This window comes from Saccopteryx leptura, chromosome X (genome assembly GCF_036850995.1).
Source record: "Saccopteryx leptura isolate mSacLep1 chromosome X, mSacLep1_pri_phased_curated, whole genome shotgun sequence".
NCBI classification, from domain to species: Eukaryota; Metazoa; Chordata; class Mammalia; order Chiroptera; family Emballonuridae; genus Saccopteryx; species Saccopteryx leptura.
Genome location: NC_089516.1, coordinates 98,136,438 through 98,157,570, shown reverse-complemented (window position 1 = coordinate 98,157,570; position 21,133 = coordinate 98,136,438). Strand labels below are relative to the sequence as shown.

The 21,133-nt window shown below is 39.7% G+C and overlaps 1 protein-coding gene across 7 annotated transcripts in view; it reads right to left on the bottom strand.

The window, feature by feature from the left end:
* Positions 1 to 21,133, bottom strand: part of MID2 (midline 2) — a 206,770-nt gene that overhangs the window by 123,078 nt on the left and 62,559 nt on the right. For 2 of the 7 annotated variants that reach the window (XM_066356100.1, XM_066356107.1), the window contains exons 1-2: positions 17,960 to 18,076; positions 3,673 to 4,388 (exon numbers count right to left, since the gene is read on the bottom strand). In XM_066356100.1, the coding sequence (XP_066212197.1) occupies positions 3,673 to 4,332 (660 nt within the window). In that variant the 5' untranslated portion in view covers positions 4,333 to 4,388; positions 17,960 to 18,076. The other 5 variants (XM_066356104.1, XM_066356103.1, XM_066356102.1 and 2 more) reach the window with 5 other exon arrangements.

Genomic DNA, 21,133 nt, shown 5'->3' with positions numbered 1-21,133 from the left:
ACCAATAAAAAGTCACCAAAATTGACCTCTTTTTATAAGACAAATATTTATTTATTTATACAATAATATCAATATTTCCCAAGGAAAGAAACTCATGTGACAGTGAAAACTCTAAAATGTGAAGCAACACTATAGAAAGACAGAACATATCATGGACTAATTTAAATATTAGGACTAGTAAATGAAAAGAGAGGCAATGAAGAAAATAACTACTTTGATAGGCCTTATTACTGCAATAACTGTCATGAACACAATTATTTGAAATTGAAGAACTGAGTAAACCACTGGTAATCTTCTGAAGGACATGTAAGTAGACTGCACAACTAAATAAGAATAATAAACCATACTAAGCATCTCAAACCCTTTAATCCATTTTGAGTACATGTTAAGAAGACAGACTAGCTTCTTGTTATTCTGACCTTGTATCTGTTACATAATGGTTTGTTTATTCTTTATTGAACAAATAAATATTAGAGACTACTAATCCTAATCCAGGACATTTGTACAAAGGAGAGTTATAAACGCCAACAATGAAGCTCCAGAACCAAAAATTATAAATAAATACAGCATCAGTGACTCAGTTACTAGCCACAAAGTCAAATCTACACACACACACACACACACACACACACACACACACACACACACACTTCTCCTATAGGACTGTTGAGGACTGTTGTGCTCCTTTCAGAGTCAGGGGCATATACTCAAGGCCATTTCCCCCATAGCTTCTGACAGTTAGCTTTCTCCTTTTTTCTTGGGGAAGAATTAAGCAGATTAAGGGGATAATCTTAAATGCTTTTCTAAATTAAAATTATTTCTAAAAAGTGAGTATACATGATACTGAAAGTCAGATTTCCTTTCTGTTTTACATGTAGAACTAATATTCTTTTATACTTGGCACCAAACCAAAGTGAGCCACCCCACCCAAACACACACAAGCAGCATCCCTTTCTCCCTCCCCAGAGTCCACGAGGTTCCAGACAGTATAACAAACCACACAGTTGGGAATGATTCATATATTTCCACTCTCTGTCCAAAAGTGACCAAAAAAAATGTCCACTTAATTTATAATCAGATTTCTCTACACATTACCTTGCAAAATTAAAGAATGATTCAAAATCTGGCCGTTCTTTTTCCAAAAAAGTTACTGATTAGTTTCAGACTAAAGTAACTTTTGATAAAATATTTTTGTGCTCCATTCATCCCTAGAGACGATGGCCATAGCTGCATAATGCCAAATATCTAATCCATCATCCAATGTTTTCATGTATTTGGAGGTTTTCAAAAAGCTGGTGTTTGTAGATACAGGCTTATTATATCCAGTCTTTTGTTATCTCAATATTACATATGGATACAGATTTTTCTGTTTGGAATATTTCTCAAGGCCAATGCCTTATATAGTTCAAACACCTGCAAATATTTGGCAGAGATTGTTCCATCCTCTCCATATCCCCCACTCTTCCTGCAACCCCACCCTCATCTCTTGCAATTAGGAAGCTGTAAGTTTATACAATATGTCCTTTCATTGATACTGTAAATTATTTATCTGTGACCCATAAGATGTGCAATTTCTGGAGCATAATGTTTAGCTTCAAATCACATTTCATGCTAAAATCTTAGGTCTAAAACAAAGTGGCAGCAAGCTGCAGCAGAAAGGATCCTTAACTCACCGTCTAGAAGCTGAGTTCTAGCTCCAATTTTGTAACTTTGACCAAATTGCTTAACCTATTAAACTCGGTTTATACCACTTCAAAGTGTAGGACTTCAACTAGACCAAGATCAAGGCCTAACTTCTTATGATTTTTAAGAATTGAAGTCAATAAGATTATTCTTCTCTGCAGTCTTGATATGAATGAAAATATCACTTTGAATAAAATCAACATAAACACTGAACTTTGTACACATCTATAAATATTAAATATAAATAACAATCAAAAAAGACACAAAGCATTGTCACTGTGAATACTCCTAATGCTTCTTGCTACAAATTACAGAAGAGAACATGTATCTTATTCTGAGTATTGCTGCCCTCACCAACATCATTACCTAAGTTACACTGACTTTTCCAGAGCATGGCAAGAGCAACCTTTCCACCCACTTCTTGCCCTCTTTCCTTCCTATCTAGACCTTCCTTAAAGATTGCCTTATATATTCAGGCCCTATTAGCAATGTTAACTATTATTTATTTACATATTTTCTTCTGGAATTTCTTTGTTTTTTTTTCTGTCTCTCTTTTTGCTTTTTAGCGAGCGAGCAAGAGAGAGAGATAAACAGGGACAGACAGATAGGAAGGGAGAGAGATGAGAAGCATCAATTCTTCATTGCTGCACTTTAGTAGTTCATTGCTTGCTTTCTTATATGTGCCTTGACTGGGTGGCTCCAACTGAGCCAGTGACCCCTTGCTCAAGCCAGTGACCTTGGGTTCAAGCCAGCAACCTTGGGCATTAAGCCAGCAACACTTGGACTCAAGCCAGCAACCACAGGGTGGAATCTATGATCCCACGCTCAAGCTTGCAACCCCACACTCAAGCTGGTGAGCCCACGTTCAAGCCCTCGACCTCGGGGTTTTGAATCTGGGTCCTCCGCATCCCATGCCATTGCTCTATCCACTGCACCACCATCTGGTCAGACTTTTTCTGGAATTTCCCTTTTATAGAGGAGTTCTGGGATTTTTAAGTTTCTCCCTTTTAAACCACATACCAGGCAAGCAATGGAAATAAAACAATTGACTGGATCTGACATTTTAACATTAACATGAGGCAGTAGGGCTTTAAAAATAGGCACTCAGACTTGCACATAAATATTATATGGCCCAACAACTTTGGAAAACTCTGTCCACTAAACATAAATGAAAAACTAGGAATTTCCAAAGCAGGGACTACAAACAAGTGCTTCAGTCCATAAACCACAAAAATGAACACTGGCACAAAATCTGATACTGGATTAAATATTTATGACCTTCAGTTCAGGTATTTGATCATTCCTCCTGACTTCATGGTACACTGAAGTTCCTTTTTTTCTCTGTTTTGTTTTATTTTTAAATTTTAATTTCATTTTCTTTTGTGTTTTTTTTTAAGCAGGTTTAGGATTAGCCCCGTGTTAGGGGCTTGATAGCAATTTGTAGTGGCCAGTGCCAAACTTTTTTTCTTTAGAGTACTGAACATGCAAACAGACTTTACTGTCCATCACAAAAATATCTCACCTACAGAGATATACTCAGACACCTCCACCCACACCTACACAGAGACACACCCAACCTTCCCATTGTTATACACATAAATATGCAAATAAGCACAAATGTTAATTGTAGCACACCTACACAGGTACTCACATACTTAAAATAAGAGGTGGAAAGATCATGGCAAAGATATGTAGTGTGCAATATGCCACTGAAAGAGGAAAGAGAGTGTTGTTTCTCTAGATGGACTACTGGTGTGGTAGGCTGTGGACTATTTCCCCAGAATTGGCCAGATGCAAGCAAGTTTATGCAACAGATGAAATAGGTTCCAGTGTGAGCTTGCAGATGAGTAAGTTATTCTTCATGGGAACCACGTGGAGGTAACTCACTTGTCGTATAAGAAAAGTGACCTATTTTATTAGGGAACTTGATAACTATATAACTGTGTAAAGAGACAAAGTTGTGTGAAGGATATTTCCCAGATCTCTTACCTTGAGTTTTTCAAATCGATCATTCAGGGATGCAACCTGATGGTCTCGGTGACGCCCCACCAGTTTGCATAAGGCACAGATTAATTGGTCATCAGATACACAATACATGTTCACTTTCTCATTCTCATGGTCCAGGCAGGTGATCCCTCGAAGATGTGTGTCTGGCACTGGTTCCACCAGGCGGTGACTGGTGAAAGGTTTCTTGTTGGGGTGCGTGGCCCGCAAGCAACGGTCACAGTAGGAGACCTCACAGGTGATGCATGTTTTCACTGCATCCCTTGGTGGGTCCTGTTCACAGAATTGGCAAGCAATTCGCTCACCAGACATGGTGGTGCTGGGCCTATAAGTCCTATCTCGACGGCTCTCACTTGGGGAATTGGGTCCACTAACTGAAGCCTTCTGGAAGCGGTCAATAATGTTCTGCAGAGTCACATTCCTCTTGAGGCCATCCAGGCCCCGGTGGTTCAGTGAGATAACATACCTGCAAGTAGGACACTGGAAAGCAGTAATGGGTTCAATGGATTCACCAGAGCTGCAGCTGGAGACCAAGATGCGATGGGCACAGCTGAAGCAGAGGCTGTGAGCGCAAGGGAGCAAAAGGGGATCTTCAAATAACTCTAGGCAGATTGGGCAGGTCAATTCAGACTCCAGTGTTTCCATCTTTAGTGAAAATAATCCTGCTGAGGCATTAATAACCACAGAGGCTGGGCTTTCACCTGCAAGGAATACAAAACAAGAGTCATTAAGCATTTCTAAGAGAAAAGTGAATGTAGCATAATTATTCACTAACAAATGGAGACTTTACATGCTGGATTCCCTGGGGATGTGAGAGTAATAGGAAAATGATTCAAGAATTAATCAGAAAGTCTTTATACCCCTTCAAACCTTGTTTTGGACAAATGCCTGAGTTTATTTTCCTGAATTAATAAATAGAGCCTAGTGCCCACCTCTGAATCCTGGTTTACTGATTACCATTACTATTCCATTTCACAAAACAGGCATGCATCATTCTCTCACATAGTCTCCACTGACGTTTCTTGTCCTCGACTATGATGAGCCTGAGGCTCTGCAAAATTCTCAACCTCCATTCTCCAATATTGTTCTCCATTTTACTTCAAGGTAAAATATGAGGGTTGCCCCTATTTCAAATCTAGTAGAAGGAAAACAAGGTCATATTTCAAACTAACTCTAGTTCTTGAAATGATTTCATTCTAAGAGCCTGCATAAAAAGAAGAGAGAGCTTTATAAAAATGTAATCCTTGTTTGCAGGATAATAAGTTCTTTAGAGTGTGAAGTTGGATTACTTCCTAATTACACATATAGACATTTCTGTTCCATCCCATTTCTAGTAAACTGAGGTACTAGAGACAAAAGATGATAGTTTTCTTTTTCACTTTCTTCCCTCACCTTCAGAAAACTCTTCATTTCATCAAACTAATGAGCAATGATTTCAACTAACTCAGCAATAGTTGTTGATCAATAATGAAGATATATTGCCTTGTAGATTTAGTTGGTTTTAACACCTGCTGAACTAAGACAAGCCTTCTATGAAGCTCACTTTCCCATGTGTCTTTTCATACTTCTTAAAACATAAAAAGATGCAAGTCAAGATCTAGATATAAGTTAGGTAAATGAGGAACCAAAAATTTTCAGATCTGGTAATCTTCATTTTAGTGTGCATCAGAGTAAAGGAAGTCACCCAATTAAAAAGAAACTAAACTCTTGGTCAATCTATCTCTTGTGTCACAAACAGTTCTGAGCTGAATATATAATACTTGTTGCCGTAGGTTTTCTATTAATTAAAATAAACACACATAAATATTCTAAGCTAGCTTCAACTAAGCAACAATGTAAAACTTCTTATTGACTTAAAGTGTTAATCTTATGTATCCTTTTGCTTTTCAACAGCTTATGCTTGTCATCTCACTATCATTGGAGACACTCATCAGAGCTTGAGAATTTGACTCTGCTACTGATATTTGTTCAAATATAGTCATCTATCAGAGATACTCACATAGCCTTCTCACAGGATACTAAAATACTGAGTACAATAATACCTCCTGCAAAAGTACAATAGATATATTCCTAAAAGCTGTTTCTAAATCAAACCTTTTATGTACACTGAACTAACTAGCTATTTTGTAGAGATCTATAGAAAATTGGGCTGTAAAAATGAAGACTCTTTTTGCAAAATCAGTCACTTTCATTTGGTTTGGTAACTTCAGATGTTTGCGTAATCCCTCCCTTTTTTAAGAGAGACATGTGGTATCCTTATTTTACAATTTACAAGTGCTTGAAAATTGTTGGCTCTGGCTGCTTGGCTCAGTGGATAAGAGAGTTGGCCTGGCGTGTGGACGTTCCGAGTTTGATCCCCTGTCAAAGTACACATGAGAAGCGACCATTATCTGCTTCTCTTCCACTCCCTCTCCTCCTTCTCTCTCTCATCCCTTATCGCAACCAGTGGATGAACTGATTCGAGTGTTGGCCCTGGACTCTGAGGATAACTGGGTTGATTCAAGCATCAGCCTCAGATGGGCGTTGCCGGGTAGAACCTGGTTGAGGTGCAGGTACGAGTCTGTATTTCTATCTCCCTTCCTCTCACTGAAAAATAATTGTTGACTAGTATTCTATAGCTTACAACATCTATCACCATTTACTTATAGAGGTAAAGTAAAACAATTAAAATGTACATATATCACAGAATCTTAGAATTGGAAAAAACTTTGGAGATGACAGATCTCAACTTCCTTTCAAGGCAGGAACAATGTCTTTGATAGCTCCAGTGCTCAATTCAACATGTCCATTAGTGAACCTTTTAGTCTCCCCTCCTCCTACCCAAAATACAAAACACCTATTCCTCTTCCAGTTTTCCTTATCTGATTAATATCACCATCCAAGCCTAGAAAACTATTTCTCTAATTTACATGTTCATCACCTTAACAACTGATGGCTTCCAGAACATTCTGCATTATTTCATTTCCATACCTGTGTCTCCAGCTAACTCTTCTTGCTCTTTTGGGGCATCAACTATTTCATATTTTTATTCAAAGCATGGACCATTACATACATTAGGTATTCATTAATTATTAAATAAAAGATCCCTTAAAGTGGAAGTTAGAAAGGGACCTAGCATTCATAGAACACCTTCCATATATTTGAGTTCTATGTTAAGCATTTTATACACATTATTTTGTTAAATTCTATGAGAAAGCCTGTGAGAAACATATTACTACTATATTCATATTATTGTTAGGATTTGGGGCTCAGCATTGTTAAATAAATCAACCAGGAACATACACAGAGCACTATTCACAATGCCTGTGCTCTTTTCCCTACACCTCTAATTCAATCTTCTCACCTCCTTCACTGAAGTTTATCTTGACTATTTACAAGAGGTTTTCTAAGCTGCATATTTCCGCTTCTATTTTTGTCTCTATGTCCCTCTGAGTTTCTCTGAATCTGCCTCTCATTCTGAGACCTTTCTAGAATTTTATCTCTTTGTTCTAGGTCTATCTCCATCTCACACTGCATTTCTATTACTATTTATTTCAGAATTGCATGTCTGTATTCCTCAATGTCTGTGTCCAAGCTACCTGGGAGGATAGAGTACAGCCTCTTACCAAAATAACAAATGTTCAGAAGCATTGCTGAAAGACGTGTTTATGTGTTGAAAGTGACATAAAACACTTAGAGTACCACAAGTCTTCTCAGTCTTAGGACTGTGTTGTATAAATTCTTCTGTACTGAGGAAGAGCTCTTCAAGTTTTAATAGAATCTTAAAAATGGTTCCCAGGTAAAAATGACACTTGAACTTATGAAATCAAGCTTGGAAAAATATGGTATGTGTCAGGATTGCCTTAGATAAGGTCAAAATAAGATTTTTAACCAAGGATTCATGAATCTTCTAAAACTGCTTGAAGAATACTGTGTGTGTGTGTGTTATATGTGCATTTTAATGGGGAGAGGGCTGTCCATAGCATACACAATGTTCACAATAGAGTCCTTAACAGTGAAATAGTCAAACATAAGTGCTCTACAATAATCTACCTTAACTGATTTAAGCTCTATAAAGAATAATATACAGTGGTTACACTTTGTTGCTTATTGCTTATGATAACTTTTCTATGCTGTTCTATTTTATCATCATATAGTAACTTTTACAGCTAATTTTGAGGAACTGAATATTTTTTTCAATTTCTTCAGACATCTGTTCATCTCATCTCTCATAAATAAGGCCACTTTGTTCTAGTGACTCCTACCTAATATTTCAGTATATTTTCAACTATCTGCCATTTTTTTTCTATTTTCCTGATTATCTAAGCATCTTTACCCTTAAAGTTTATAGGACATTTACTATGTCCCAGGAATAAATAATGCCCTTTACATGCATTTCTACATGTTATCTCATTTTGTTTTCAGAACAACCCTCTAAAAGGTAGGTACTATATTACAAAAATAGTAATAAAATAAATAAATAAATAAATAAATAAAGGTAACTTGTCCTGGGTCACACTTGTTTTTAAGTAACAAAGCTAAGATTCAAATCCAGAATACAACTGAAAGTCCAGAAATAAATGCAACTACTCATATATTTATGGTCAGCTGACTTTTGTCATGGGTCTCAAGACCGATCAACAGGGGAAAGAATATACTTTAAACAAATGGTTCTGGGACAACAGGATATCCACATGCAAAAGGATATTAGAACTCTACTTCATACCACACATAAAAGTTAACTCAAAATGTTATCAATTATCTAAATGTAAGTGCAGAAACTATAAAACTCTTTGAAGGAAACATAGGTGTAAATCTTCATAAACTTAGGTTAAGCAAGGGTTTATAAGATGACACCAACTGTACAAACAACAAAAAGAAAAAATAAATAAAACTTAATCAAAATTAAAAATTTCTGTACTGTAAATGACACCATTGAGAAAGTGAAAAGGTAGTTCATAGAATGAGAAAAAATACATATCATATATATGATAAGGGTCTAGTATCTAAAAATATACATAACTCAACAAAAAGATAAATAATTTTAAAATGGGCAAATATTTGAATAGACAATTCTCAAAAGAAGATGTATAAATGATCAATAAGCATATGAAAAGATACTCAACATCATTAGTCATTAGGGAAATACAAATCAAAACCACACTGAGATACCACCTCACTCACTAGGATGGCTATCATACTACTTCACATCCATTAAGATAGCTATAATTTAAAAAAATATATATAGGAAATGTCAACCAGGATGTGAAGAAATTGGAACCCTCATACATTGTTGGTGGGAATATGCAATGATGCAACTGTTTTAAGAAATAGTTTGGCAGTTCCTCGACAAATTAAATGTAAAGTTACCATATAAATCATAAAGACTAAAGATATGCTCACTCAAAAACTTGTACAATGCTGCAATGCTCATAGCAGCATTATTTATGATATTCAAATACTGGAGAGAACTCAAATGTCCACCAACTGATAAATGGATAAGCCAATGTGGTATATCCATATAATGAAATATTATTCAGAAAGAAAAAGTAATGAAGTACTGATACACACTACAACATGGATGAATTTTGCCTGAGTAGGCGGTGGCACAGTGGATAGAACAGTAGACTGGGACACAGAGGACCCAGGTTTGAAACCCCAGGACTGCCGGCTTGAGTGCAGGCTCATCTGGTTTGAGCAAGGCTCACCAGCTTGAGCCCAAGGTCACTGGCTTGAGCAAGAGGTCACTAGGTCTGCTATAGCCACCCGGTCAAAGTACATATGAGAAAGCAATCAATGAACAACTAAGGTGCCGCAATGAAGAATTGATGCTTCTCATCTCTCTCTGTTCCTGTCTGGCTGTCTCTATCTGTACCTCTCTCTGTCTCTCTCTGTCTCTGTCACACACACACAAAAAAAAACACATGGATGCACTTTGAGAACATTATTCTAAGTGGAGAATCCAGTCATAAAAGGCCTCAAATTCTATAATTTCATTTATATGAGCTATCCAGACTAGGCAAACCAAAAAGAAGAGAAAATAGATTTGTGTTTGCCAAAGTCTGGGGGGTTGGAAGGATTAAGAATTACTGCTAATTGGTATGGGGTTTCTTTTGGGGATGATGAAAACGTTCAGAAATTAGATAGTGGTGATGATTGCATGATTTTGTGAACATTAAAATGATAAATATTATGATAGTGAACTATATCTCAATTAAAAACTTTTTCAAACCCAGGTCTGAACTCAGTGTGAGTAATTAACCACTATACTATGCTGCCAACTACACAATTATGTAGTATTGCTAAACTCTATTGTATTGCTTACTCTTTTCAATTGTTTTTCTAAGTAAATGATTCCCTTTCTGGGTTTTGCAATATCCTAGGATATCTTTAATGATCAATGGGTATTAGAAAATGCTCAGTTCTCAATTTCATTCATTTAAAACATATAAAACTCCTAAAAAGATATTTGACTCCCATATCACAAAATACTTTTAAGAAGTACAGGGAGCAATAGTATGACAAAAATGAAACAATGGTAGAGTGTTGCAATTTAAAAAAGTTTGCAAATCACTAAACTATGTACATTTAGAGTGCCTGCTAAGAATAAGGACAAGATGTGAATCTGATAAGGTATGACCCAATGACAGGTAATCATGAAGCATTTTCCAGAAAACATAATGGTTTTCATAAAAATGCACTGATGAAATATTTAGGAGAGCAGACCATTTGTCATGTTAAGAAACAAATGCCCCATTTGAATCCATGTTAACACAATAAACTAAAATTAATTTAAAAATGTAATAAAAAGAAACAAATGCCCAAGTCCAAATACACTGATTTGTTCCCTTCTATATCATTTAGTTACTTTCATGTCCATAAATAAGTATGTTTATGTATTTGCCCTTGCTCTGTTATAAAATTGTTTATCCATTGCTTATCCACACCTCCTTCAGGCTGATACTGAAAAAAATCTTTATGAAAATAAAGTATAAAAAGGTATAAGGCTATGTGAATAGGTAGAAATGGAAAAGAGGAGTTTTAAAGCAGGTGATTAAAATAAAAATAACACATTCTACATTACAAAATGAAAAAACTTATTCCAGCATCGCCTTTCAAATCTAGCATTCAGTTAACTCTGATTAAAGAATCTGTGATCTGCACTTGTCAGAACTAAATTATTTCAAGTGTTATTTGAAAACAATTAAATGCCCACTTATTTCAAAAGTTTATATTTCATCTAGTTTGCGTCTTTTAGATCTGCAGGGTATGGCTCTGTGCTCTCATTACCTCCTTGAGGAACCATGGTCTCCCCTTCTTCAGAGAAAAGCCATGAGTATGAAACCAAGCCTGACCTCTGAGCTGTAGAATGAAGGCTGAGCTGAGTTGTAGTATTTGTTTAAAAACCAAATTAATATAAAATAAACATTATTCATGATATTAACATTAGTGTCTTATGAACTCTTCCTTAAAATGCTAGAAATTGTATCCTTGCCTTGAGGAATGAAAAAATAAGTCTTGGCTTAGTCTGATGTTTCTTTAACTGTAAAATGTTGTTCAAGTTGGACTAGAATCAACAGATGATCTCTTTAAGATGCTTTCTAGTTCTGACATCCTATATCATTACAGAGTTCTTGCTATCTGTTATCACATAGGAAAGACACCTTGGATTATTGAAAACTGGCCCCATAAAACACAACTCTTACTTATTAGTGTGACTGGAAAAGCTGACAAGCCATGTGAAACATCATAAGATGAACTGGAAATAAACAAAATGCATTAAATTTCCTTGACTAAGTCAAGGTGATGAAGATCAGTGGCTGGTTTTGCCTGTTGTGCCTCAAAAAAGATATAATGGGTGTTCCAGAGGACAACTAAAGGGGAGGGGAGTCACATACAAGTATAAATGAGTGAGAACACTTTTTGAAACTGGAAAAGAAGAAACACAATCCTAGAATACTATTAATGGGGGGAACCTCTTGAAGCTCAAAAAAGATCATTTATTTGGGAACATAAAAAGCAAGCAATGCACAGAACTCTCACCCTAAAAAAGATAAAGACTGAAAATGGAAACAAACAAAACAATAGGATAGGTGGTCAGTAAGCATAATTTAAAATTAACAGTCTTACATTTGTGTATCATTTTATACTTTTCAAATGTTTCCAAAGCCATTATCTCATTTGATCCTCATAATAAAGTCTGATTGTAGTCCTGGCTCTAAACTGAATTAGCTGAGTGATCTTAGGTAAGACATTTAAACTATTTAGGCTACAACCTCCTCATCTGTCAAATGAAAACTACTTGTCTTGCCCATCTCACAAAGCTCTTGTGAGGATCAGATGAGAATAAAATAATTATTTGTTTTACATATATAGTCTCACCAAACATTAATAGATGACAGATACAAAGCAAATTATTAAGGAAAACAGCAAATGTTTGAAAATTCATCCCAAACACATGGTTAACATACGAAAGGACAATCACACTCCCCCACAAATTTTCTGGAGGACCATGTGTCTGATTATGGTATTCACTGTACTCATATGTCTCCCTTGTTAGACTGGTGTTACCCAAGGGAGAAACTGTTGCTCTTCTTTTTTCTTAAGCTTTTATTGTGCACAGGGAGAGCTCAGGACTGGAGGCTGATTACCAACTGACAGAGAGCGCCAGAGTCATTTCCTGTCTGATAGGCTATTAAAGCTTACTTAATATTTAATAGTATGTGGATTTAATGATATTTTTTCTTTACAATAATTAGCTCCTAAACCCAATCATTAGGTATTTTATACAATAGAGTCATCATAAACATTAAAATGAGTATCACAATAGCAAAACTAAAAGTCCTAAATCTGTTACAACTGCAAAAGATATAATCTAAGCAACCAAGAAACAAATTTGCCAAGGTAACAGATAATTGTCAGGCATCCTAAATACAATTTCATAACATCTTTATCCTAGTGCAGATTGCACTGGCAATTATAAGGTTAGGAAACAATGGAAAACAAACTTAATTTACCTACTGTTACAACCAGTACAACTTCCCAACTATTCTAGGACTGTTTTTCCCAATCTCTGTTATCCAATGAAATATTTATAAATGTTTAAATGTTTAGTGGCATACCTGAAGGTACAGGCACCTCTACTTCCAGAGTATAAAATCGGCAATATGGGGCATGCTGTTGAATGTTAGGCTGAGAGGACCCCAAGTTAAGGTCAGAAACAAGGGACAGAGAACAGAAGCCTATTTGAAATCAAGCTTCTACTCCCCTGGGAACCACATGGATCCTAGCCACACTTAACAAAGGGCTATAGACAAAGCAATCAAAGATTCAGGATCATAAACCATTTTTCTATCTCTGGCCTGCATACATTCAGATATTTCACTGTCCTATATTAGCATTGCCTACAATGTCCACATATTATGCTCCTAAACATGCAAATTGTAAATACTGGTATTTTCTGTTACAGGAGAATTTTAGATTATATAATGAGTTAGTTATCAGGTCATTTGGTCTGTGTAAGAGGAAGATCCAGAGACTGAGGACGCTATTCTGTTCAACAACTACAGAAGTCTGACCTGCAGAAAAGAGGCTAAGACAAAGCCCAAGGTCAGGCAGTCAGAGCTCTGCAGGGAGACAAGAAACCAAATAGGACAAGCTTTACTAAGGATGCTTTGCTAACCCTCGTAGGTTGAAACAACACCCTAGTGAACATTCAGGTGAACTCCACATGGAGAAGGGAGTGATGGGATGTTGGCACATTACTCAAAATCCCACACCACCTATACTTTAACCATATGGTAGTTTTAGCAGCCTATAGGATTTCTAAGGAAAATGGAGAAGCTGGGAGATTGACTTTTGAAAAGATGATGTCTGCCTATGGACCTAGAGAAGGGGAAGATGAAAAATGACAACCAGGTGAAACAGCCAGAGACCCTCCATTGTCCATGGAATATTCTTAACAGATTTTTACTTCACGAAAAATGAAGAAAGAAACACATATTGATCCTTGGAAAAGAGGGAAAATAAAAAGGGAACTAGCAACCTGCATAGGGGAAAAATGGATTTAAATTTCTTGTCCCAACACCACTCATCTGGTCTTCTCACTTGTTAATATGATCCAATACACTGGTTGAGAAACACGTTTCTAGTCTTTCCTCTAGCTCAGTGATTAACATAATTTTTTTTAGTTTTTATTTCATTTTTAATTTGAGAGAGAGAGAGAAACAGGAAAGAGAGAGAGAGAGAGAGAGGAAAGGAGAGAGAGGGAGGAGAAAGATGAGAAGCATCAATTCATAGTTGCTTCACTTTAGCTGTTCATTGATAGTTTCTTATACATGCCTTGACCAGGGGGGCTCAAGTCGAGCCAGTGAGCCTTTACTCATGCCAGCAACCTTGTGCTCAAGCCAGCGACTTTGGGATCATGTCAGTGATCCCATGCTCAAGCCAGTGACTCCATGCTCAAGCTGACAGGCCCACACTCAAGCCAACAAGACCATGCTGAAGTTGGCAACCTCGGAATTTCGAACCAGGGACCTCAGCATCCTAGGTTGATGCTGTTTTCACTGTGCAACCACTGGTCAGGCAACACGATGGGTTTTTTTTGTGGGTTTTTTTTTTTGAGAGACCTGAAATACAGAGATTAGTGCAACCCCATCTTGGTACCAAATTTACTCATCAAAAAGTGAACAACTGTGAATCTTCCTGAACTACCATATACCCCCAGTCACATTTTGATGATGTAAGGCTCTAAATTAAGACATAAAACTTAAATAAGGAGTTGCTTTGCAAACACACTGCTTCATGTTCCTCTTTGTACAGAAGACAAAAACTTAATGCTAAATGGAAATGCAGTGCTCTGTGGCCTCCACTAGCACCCAAATCCCATGGCCTAACAGCTAGGGAGTTACCGAAATCTATAAGGTTGAGTCACAGATACCCATGAGGCCAAGCAGGTATCTCTAAAAGCAGCCACTTAAAACACATTCTGTGACTCAGCTCTGTCTTTACCTTCTTTTAGAACTCTGTGTCCCTGTTGGGAAAGAGAAAACCTGAATGCTAAGTGATACAGTGAAAAAAAAATACATTCTCACCTCTTCACTAAGCTAATGAGGTTTGGTAAGTGGTAAAGACATATTTCTCCGTTTCTTTCTCAACTGTCATGGTGTCAGCAGATTTTATAGGAGGAAGGATGAAAGAATGGATAGGCTCACTACCCAGAGCAATTTTTGGATGTGATTATGAGACTCTACTGGCACTGCTTTAGGATCTGCAAGTTGGAGCAGGTTGCCCTGCACTTAAAGAGGAGGGATTAACTAAATCAACTTCATCTAAATCAATTTGCACTGTTCAGAGGATATGTTCATGAAGCAATCAAGTCACTCTGATTTGTGGCAGTACTTCCAAGGGGATGGCCATGCAAGGCACAGCATGCTAGATGAGAAGTCTAGTAGTCAGGAAATGAGAGAGAAACAATCACCCTTTCATGTCTCTAGTCTCTCCCCCTGCCCCTGACAACCCCTCCCTGTCCTAATCTTGGAGCTGAAAGTAAAGAGGTAGGTCACAAAGAAGCAGAAAGCCAAATACTAGGCCGAGGCTGGGGTCTCAGAACAACCAGCAGAGGTCTCTGTGCATTATGGGCACTTAATAAATAAATACTATTGACTCACCATTGCTGGATATTAATCATGCTTATCTAACCGTGCCTAAAATTATTTAAGCAGTTTTCGGTAGAAATTAACTCACTGCCCCCCATAAAGGCTAAAAAATGGGTGAGGGCATGTTTTCAAATGAACCTGACTCGGATTGTTAGATTAGAGTACATTAGATATTATTTAAATCTTGTCTTAAAATAATCACCATTACTCTGCATGTCTAGTTTTATTTATCTCATTTAGTTGTATGTGCATTAGAGGTAAAGGACATCCTTAAGACCTAAGTGTAAGTACAGTGATAGATTTGGCTGGGGGGGGGCGCTAAAAATGACAAGTTAAGGTTTCCAGAAAATAGGGTTCCTATTTATACTCCATCAATTTATTATACCAATATAAAAGGTAAATTAAGCACTTTCTTTGAAAAGTATAATGCTGAGGGGTTACAGAACCCTTTCATCTTCAAAAGACCAAGACTAGACTCACACATAATACTCAGTACACAATGTTATACCTTCTACACAAGTGCATAAACTATGGAAGAAAAGTAATAGGAATGTCCTAAGGCCATAAACCAATGCAACATCAGATTTGGGGTGAACTCTCTGATCATCTTGGTCCCTAGCCCTGTATTTCAACCACATAAATCAAGTTGTCAAGAACAATCAGACAAAAAAAGGTCTAATTCAAATTATATATTTGTATTAAGTTAATTGATTGGGCAGGAATATATAAAAATAGCAGACTGTTTTTCCCTCAGGGCATGATGAGATGAAAGGGTGTGTGGGGAAGGGATAGAGTGGGAAGGAGGGAAGGCACTTTCTCTCTTCAATGTTTCCCCTTCTATTGAAACATAGCCATATCACTGATTAGAGTACTGTGAGAGAACAGAATGGGGTTAAAGGCAGCCCTTAGAGCCCACCCTGAGAATCAGAGGTATCAACCCTCACAAAGTACTTGTCTATTCACATAGTCTGCAATATATTCTTTTAAAAGGACTCCTGCTCAGAGACACACAACCATCATGCACCATCCGTCCCACACTCAGAAATCCTGAAAACGGCAAACTGTTTGAGAAACAAGAGGCTGTATGGCTGGGAAGCTGGGAGTACACAGGTTGATAGAGGGAATGGGTTCTGGTAGGAGATTTGGATGGGCAGGTTGGTGTGTGATAGAAGGAAAGTGAGTGAGTGTGAAGGAAGGTTGGGGAAGAGAAACAGTGAAGATCCTAACGACCCCCAGGATTCTAATTTCCTGCTCTGAGAAAAGCGTCCAAGAATTAATAATGTGCTTCAAACAAAGTGCTAAGTAACCTAAACGTTACCATCACTAAAGATACTTCTATAAATCTTGTCCGGCATTATTTCCTTAATTCTTACGAGCCAGGGATGGAAAAACCTCACCTCTCCATGATTCAGTCTCGGTCTGTACAGTGGACATATCTAAGTTTCCCGTCTCCCTCATGAGCTGGTCTCAGAGCTAGGCCAGAAATAAGGAACCGCCCAGACAGACTCGAGGATCGCTCCTCTGGCAGAAAAAGGATTAAGTTTCGACGGGCCTCCCCGCCGGCAGGGTGTCCTCAGCATCTCTGGCTGCCACAGCAGCCACCGCTGGGCAGACTGCCGGTCGAGGGGCGCTGCCCGAGCCAAGAAGGCTGCCGGCCGCCGGAGCGTGGGAAGGCGCTCGTGGGAAGGAGCTGCTCGACTAGCCGCCGCTGGCCGGGCCGGGCTGCGCGGGAGGCCTAGGGCTGCCCCCGCCCGCACCCCATAGTGCAAACTCCGTCCCAGGAGGGCAGGAGTGACGGGCGCCCGGTCCCCCAATGGTGCAACGAGGTGCCAGGGCTGGGCCGGAGCCCCTGCCCCGCCTAGAGCCTCGCGGGCGCCGTCACCCTGCCCTGCCGAGCCCGGGAACCCTTTGCCCCGCGCCGGGCCCCAGCGACACCTGAGAGGCGGACGGACCTGGAGCCGAGCCCTGCGCGGGAGGGGGCGCTCGGCCCCCAGGGACCGTGGCGAAGGGGCGCGTTTTACCCAGAGCGTTCCGGGGTGCCAGCCATCTCCTGAGCGCGCCCCAGGGCGCAGGGCGCTCTCCTGCTTCCGCCAGGAGCTTGCTCTGGCTCCAGCTCGAGCTCCCGGGCCGCCGCCGCTACCGCCGCCCCTCTAGGCCGCCGCCCGCCTTCGCCTTCGCCGCTGCCGCCGCACAGCAGCTGGGATCCGCCCGCCTGCGCGCCCCGCCAGGGACAGCAAGGCGGCTGCGACGCTCCCGCGCCTGGGTCTCTGGAGCCAAACTTAAGAGTTTTCGCCCCCTCAGTCCAGTGGAAGCACCATGACACCAAGACAGCACCACACTGTCATTTCCGCCGCCGCACAGGAAAAAAAAAAGGCAATCCCTTCGAAAAGGAGGGGTGGAGTGGGGGCAAACAGGGCTAGGGCTGAGGCCCCGAGAGAGCGCGGTGAAGGACCCCAGCAGCAGGGGCACTTGGCCACCTTCCCGGCCTCACCTTCCGCCGCCCCCGCCGCTCCCAACTCCCCAGCCCCTCCTTTGGAAGCGCGTTTACTTGTTTTCTCCCTGGGCAGTAGTGACCGGAGAAACCTGAGCAAGCAAAGGCAGCGGGTGGGTGGGGTTCGGGTTACTACTGTACCTACCAGCTGATTCCAGCAGCCTTTTCTCCAGCGCCCTGTCATCTTGAAGGAAGACACACCGAGAGGGCAGAGCGGGCGTGTGCGCGCGCGCGCGCCTGTGTGTGTGTGTGTGTGTGTGTGTGTGTGTGTGTGTGTGCGCGTGTAAGAGAGAGAGAGAGAGAGAGAGAGAGAGAGAGACCGGGCGAAGAGTGTGTCTGAAATGCAAAAAACAGATTATGGCCAAACTCTTTTCCCACCCGCCAACCCCCTTGATCCCACAAACCCTCAGGTTAGAACAACGAAAAGGCCCTTGCAACTGGTAGTGAGATGAAAGCCCAAGTTCACCGCACAGGTCTTCGGGTGAAGCTGCTCTATACAAGTTAACTACAAAGCAAAACAAAAATAGTGGAGGAGACAGAAAAGGGCAGACAATTGAAGGAAACCCAACCCCTCTTTCTTTTTACAAAGGGAGAATGCCTGTGTTTTATTGGCCTTGGTCAAAAGCTGTGGGGATGGATTAAAAGCCACCAAAATTTATTTTAAAAAATTTTAAGTAGCGTTCAATTGCACATTCAAATTCTTGATAGGCAAAACAAGAGGGCCCCTTAGTGAGCAGATGATAGAACTGATGCCAGCTATCTAGGTAGTCAACATCTCTAATAAGCTAATTGGTTCATCTGGAACCCAAAAGCCTTCATTGGTCTGAAGTCAGCTTCTTGTCTAACCCGTCATTGACTCAGAGACATCTTCCCACTCACAAGGAACATTCTAGGAGGAAGAGAGAGGAGGCCTTGAGGAGATTCTGTTTCAAGCATGGGGTGAAAGGGGAGACAAAGGGGAAAGAAGCTAGAAAATGGGAGGATACACCCCTTTTCACTTAGACCTCCCATTACTGTGCATGTGAAGAAGTACAGAAAAAATAAGGTAGCTCTGGATGTATCCCACCATGGAACCAGTCATAATTAAGCAACACTCCTCTTAAACAATTCTCTAGAGAGCACTGAAATGGAAACAAAGGCAAAGTCACAACCAGGGTATCCTGATAAAAATCTGACCCTAAGAGAAGTAAAAGTTAATGAGTCACACCAAAAGCACAGGCAAGGAAAAAAATGATAGACAAGTAGGACTACATCAAACTTAAAGACTCCTGGCCCTGGCCGGTTGACTCAGTGGTAGAGCGTCGGCCTGGTGTGCAAGGGGTTCGATTCCCGGCCAGGGCACACAGGAGAAGCGCCCATCTGCTTCTCCACCCCTCCCCCTCTCCTTCCTCTCTGTCTCTCTCTTCCCCTCCTGCAGCTGAGGCTCCATTGGAGCAAAGATGGCCCCGGCGCTGGGGATGGCTCCTTGGCCTCTGCCCCAGGCGCTAGAGTGGCTCTGGTCGCGGCAGAGCGATGCCCCAGAGGGGCAGAGCATCGCCCCTTGGTGGGCAGAGCGTCGCCCCCTGGTGGGCGGGCCGGGTGGATCCTGGTCGGGCGCATGCGGGAGTCTGTCTGACTGTCTCTCCCCGTTTCCAGCTTTGGAAAAATACAAAAAAAAAAAACAACCAAAAAAAAACTTAAAAACTCCTGCACAGCAAAAGAATCAACAAACTAAAAGCAAGAATGAAAAGAAAATATTTACAAACTATATATCTGATAAGGGGTTAATATCCAAAGTATATAAGGAATTCCTATAAAAAAATAAATAACCCAATTAAAAATGGGCAACATAGTTGAACAGACATTTCTCCAAGGAAGATGTAGATATACAAATGGCCAACAAATATATGAAAAGATGCTCAACATCACTGATCATCAGGGAAATGCAATTCAAAAACCACAATGAGATATTACTTACACCTATCAGAATGGCCACTATTAAGAAATGAAACAAAATGGAAAGAAAATGTGTTGATGAGGATATGGAAAAATCAGAACCCTTCTACACTGTTGGTGGGAAAGTCAAATGGTACAGCCACCATGGAAGAAACTCAGGAGTCTGGAGGTTCCTCAAAAAATTAAAAATAGAACTAACATATGCTTCAACAATTTTAATTCTGGAAATATATTTTAAAGAATAAGAAGCAAACTTTCAAAGAGGTATGTATTTGCATCCCCATGTTCATTGCTACATCATTCACAATATACAAGAGTTGGAAGCAACTTAAATGTCTACCGACAGATGAGTGGATGAAGAAAATATGACATGTACATACAGTGAAATGTAGCGTATACATGCAGCCTTAAAAATGGAGGCCCTGCCATATGCTACGGCAAAGATGAATCTTGAGGATAGTATTCTAAATGAAATAAGCAAGTCAGAGAAGGATAAATACTGCATGATCCCACTTACAGTACATATCCAAAGTAGTCAAACTCATAAAATCAAAAAGTAGAATGGTGGGTTGCCAGGGGCTAGGGAGAGGCCATGAGTTGTTTCCTGTGGGTATAGTTTCAGTTATGCAGGATTGGGTGGGGGGTTGGTTCTGGGGAATCTGTTGCACAGCAGGGTACATACGGTTGACAATATTGTACTGTGTACACTTTAAGTTGTTGGGAGGGTGAGTTTTATGTTATGTGTTTGTTGCAAAAATAAAAATTAATTTTTAGAAAGATAATGGGATAGAAGTACACTGATCCTAGCATAACAGAGGAGTACGTAAATAAGAATTATACATATATGCATTATATATACATATATATGGCCATTATATATATTTACACATATTAGATATTAAGTGAAAAATGAAAGCTGTGTACTGTCTGCTACTGTAACTTCATAAAAAAAGGGGGAGGTAATATATGTCCATTTGTGCATCTGTGTAAATAGTCTTTTCAGTAAAGATACCCAAGAAACTGATTACACTGGTTGCTTGGGGTTCAATCATAGGAAGGAAAAATATTTAACATTGTATATGCCCTTTCTTATTGTTAGAAGTTTTTGTAATGTCTGTGTATTACCTTTTCAAAAACAGTTCTTTTTTAAAAGACTTTATTTATTCTATTTTTTAGAGAGGAGAGAGAGAGAGAGAGAGAGAGAGAGAGAGAGAGAGAAGCAGGAAGCATCAACTCCCATATGTGCCTTGAACAGGCAAGCCCAGGTTTCAAACCAGCAACCTCAGCATTCCAGGTCGACACTTTATCCCATTGCGCCACCACAGGTCAGGCTCAAAAACAATTCTAAAAGAAGGAAGAACATAGAGACAAGGTAGAATAGATG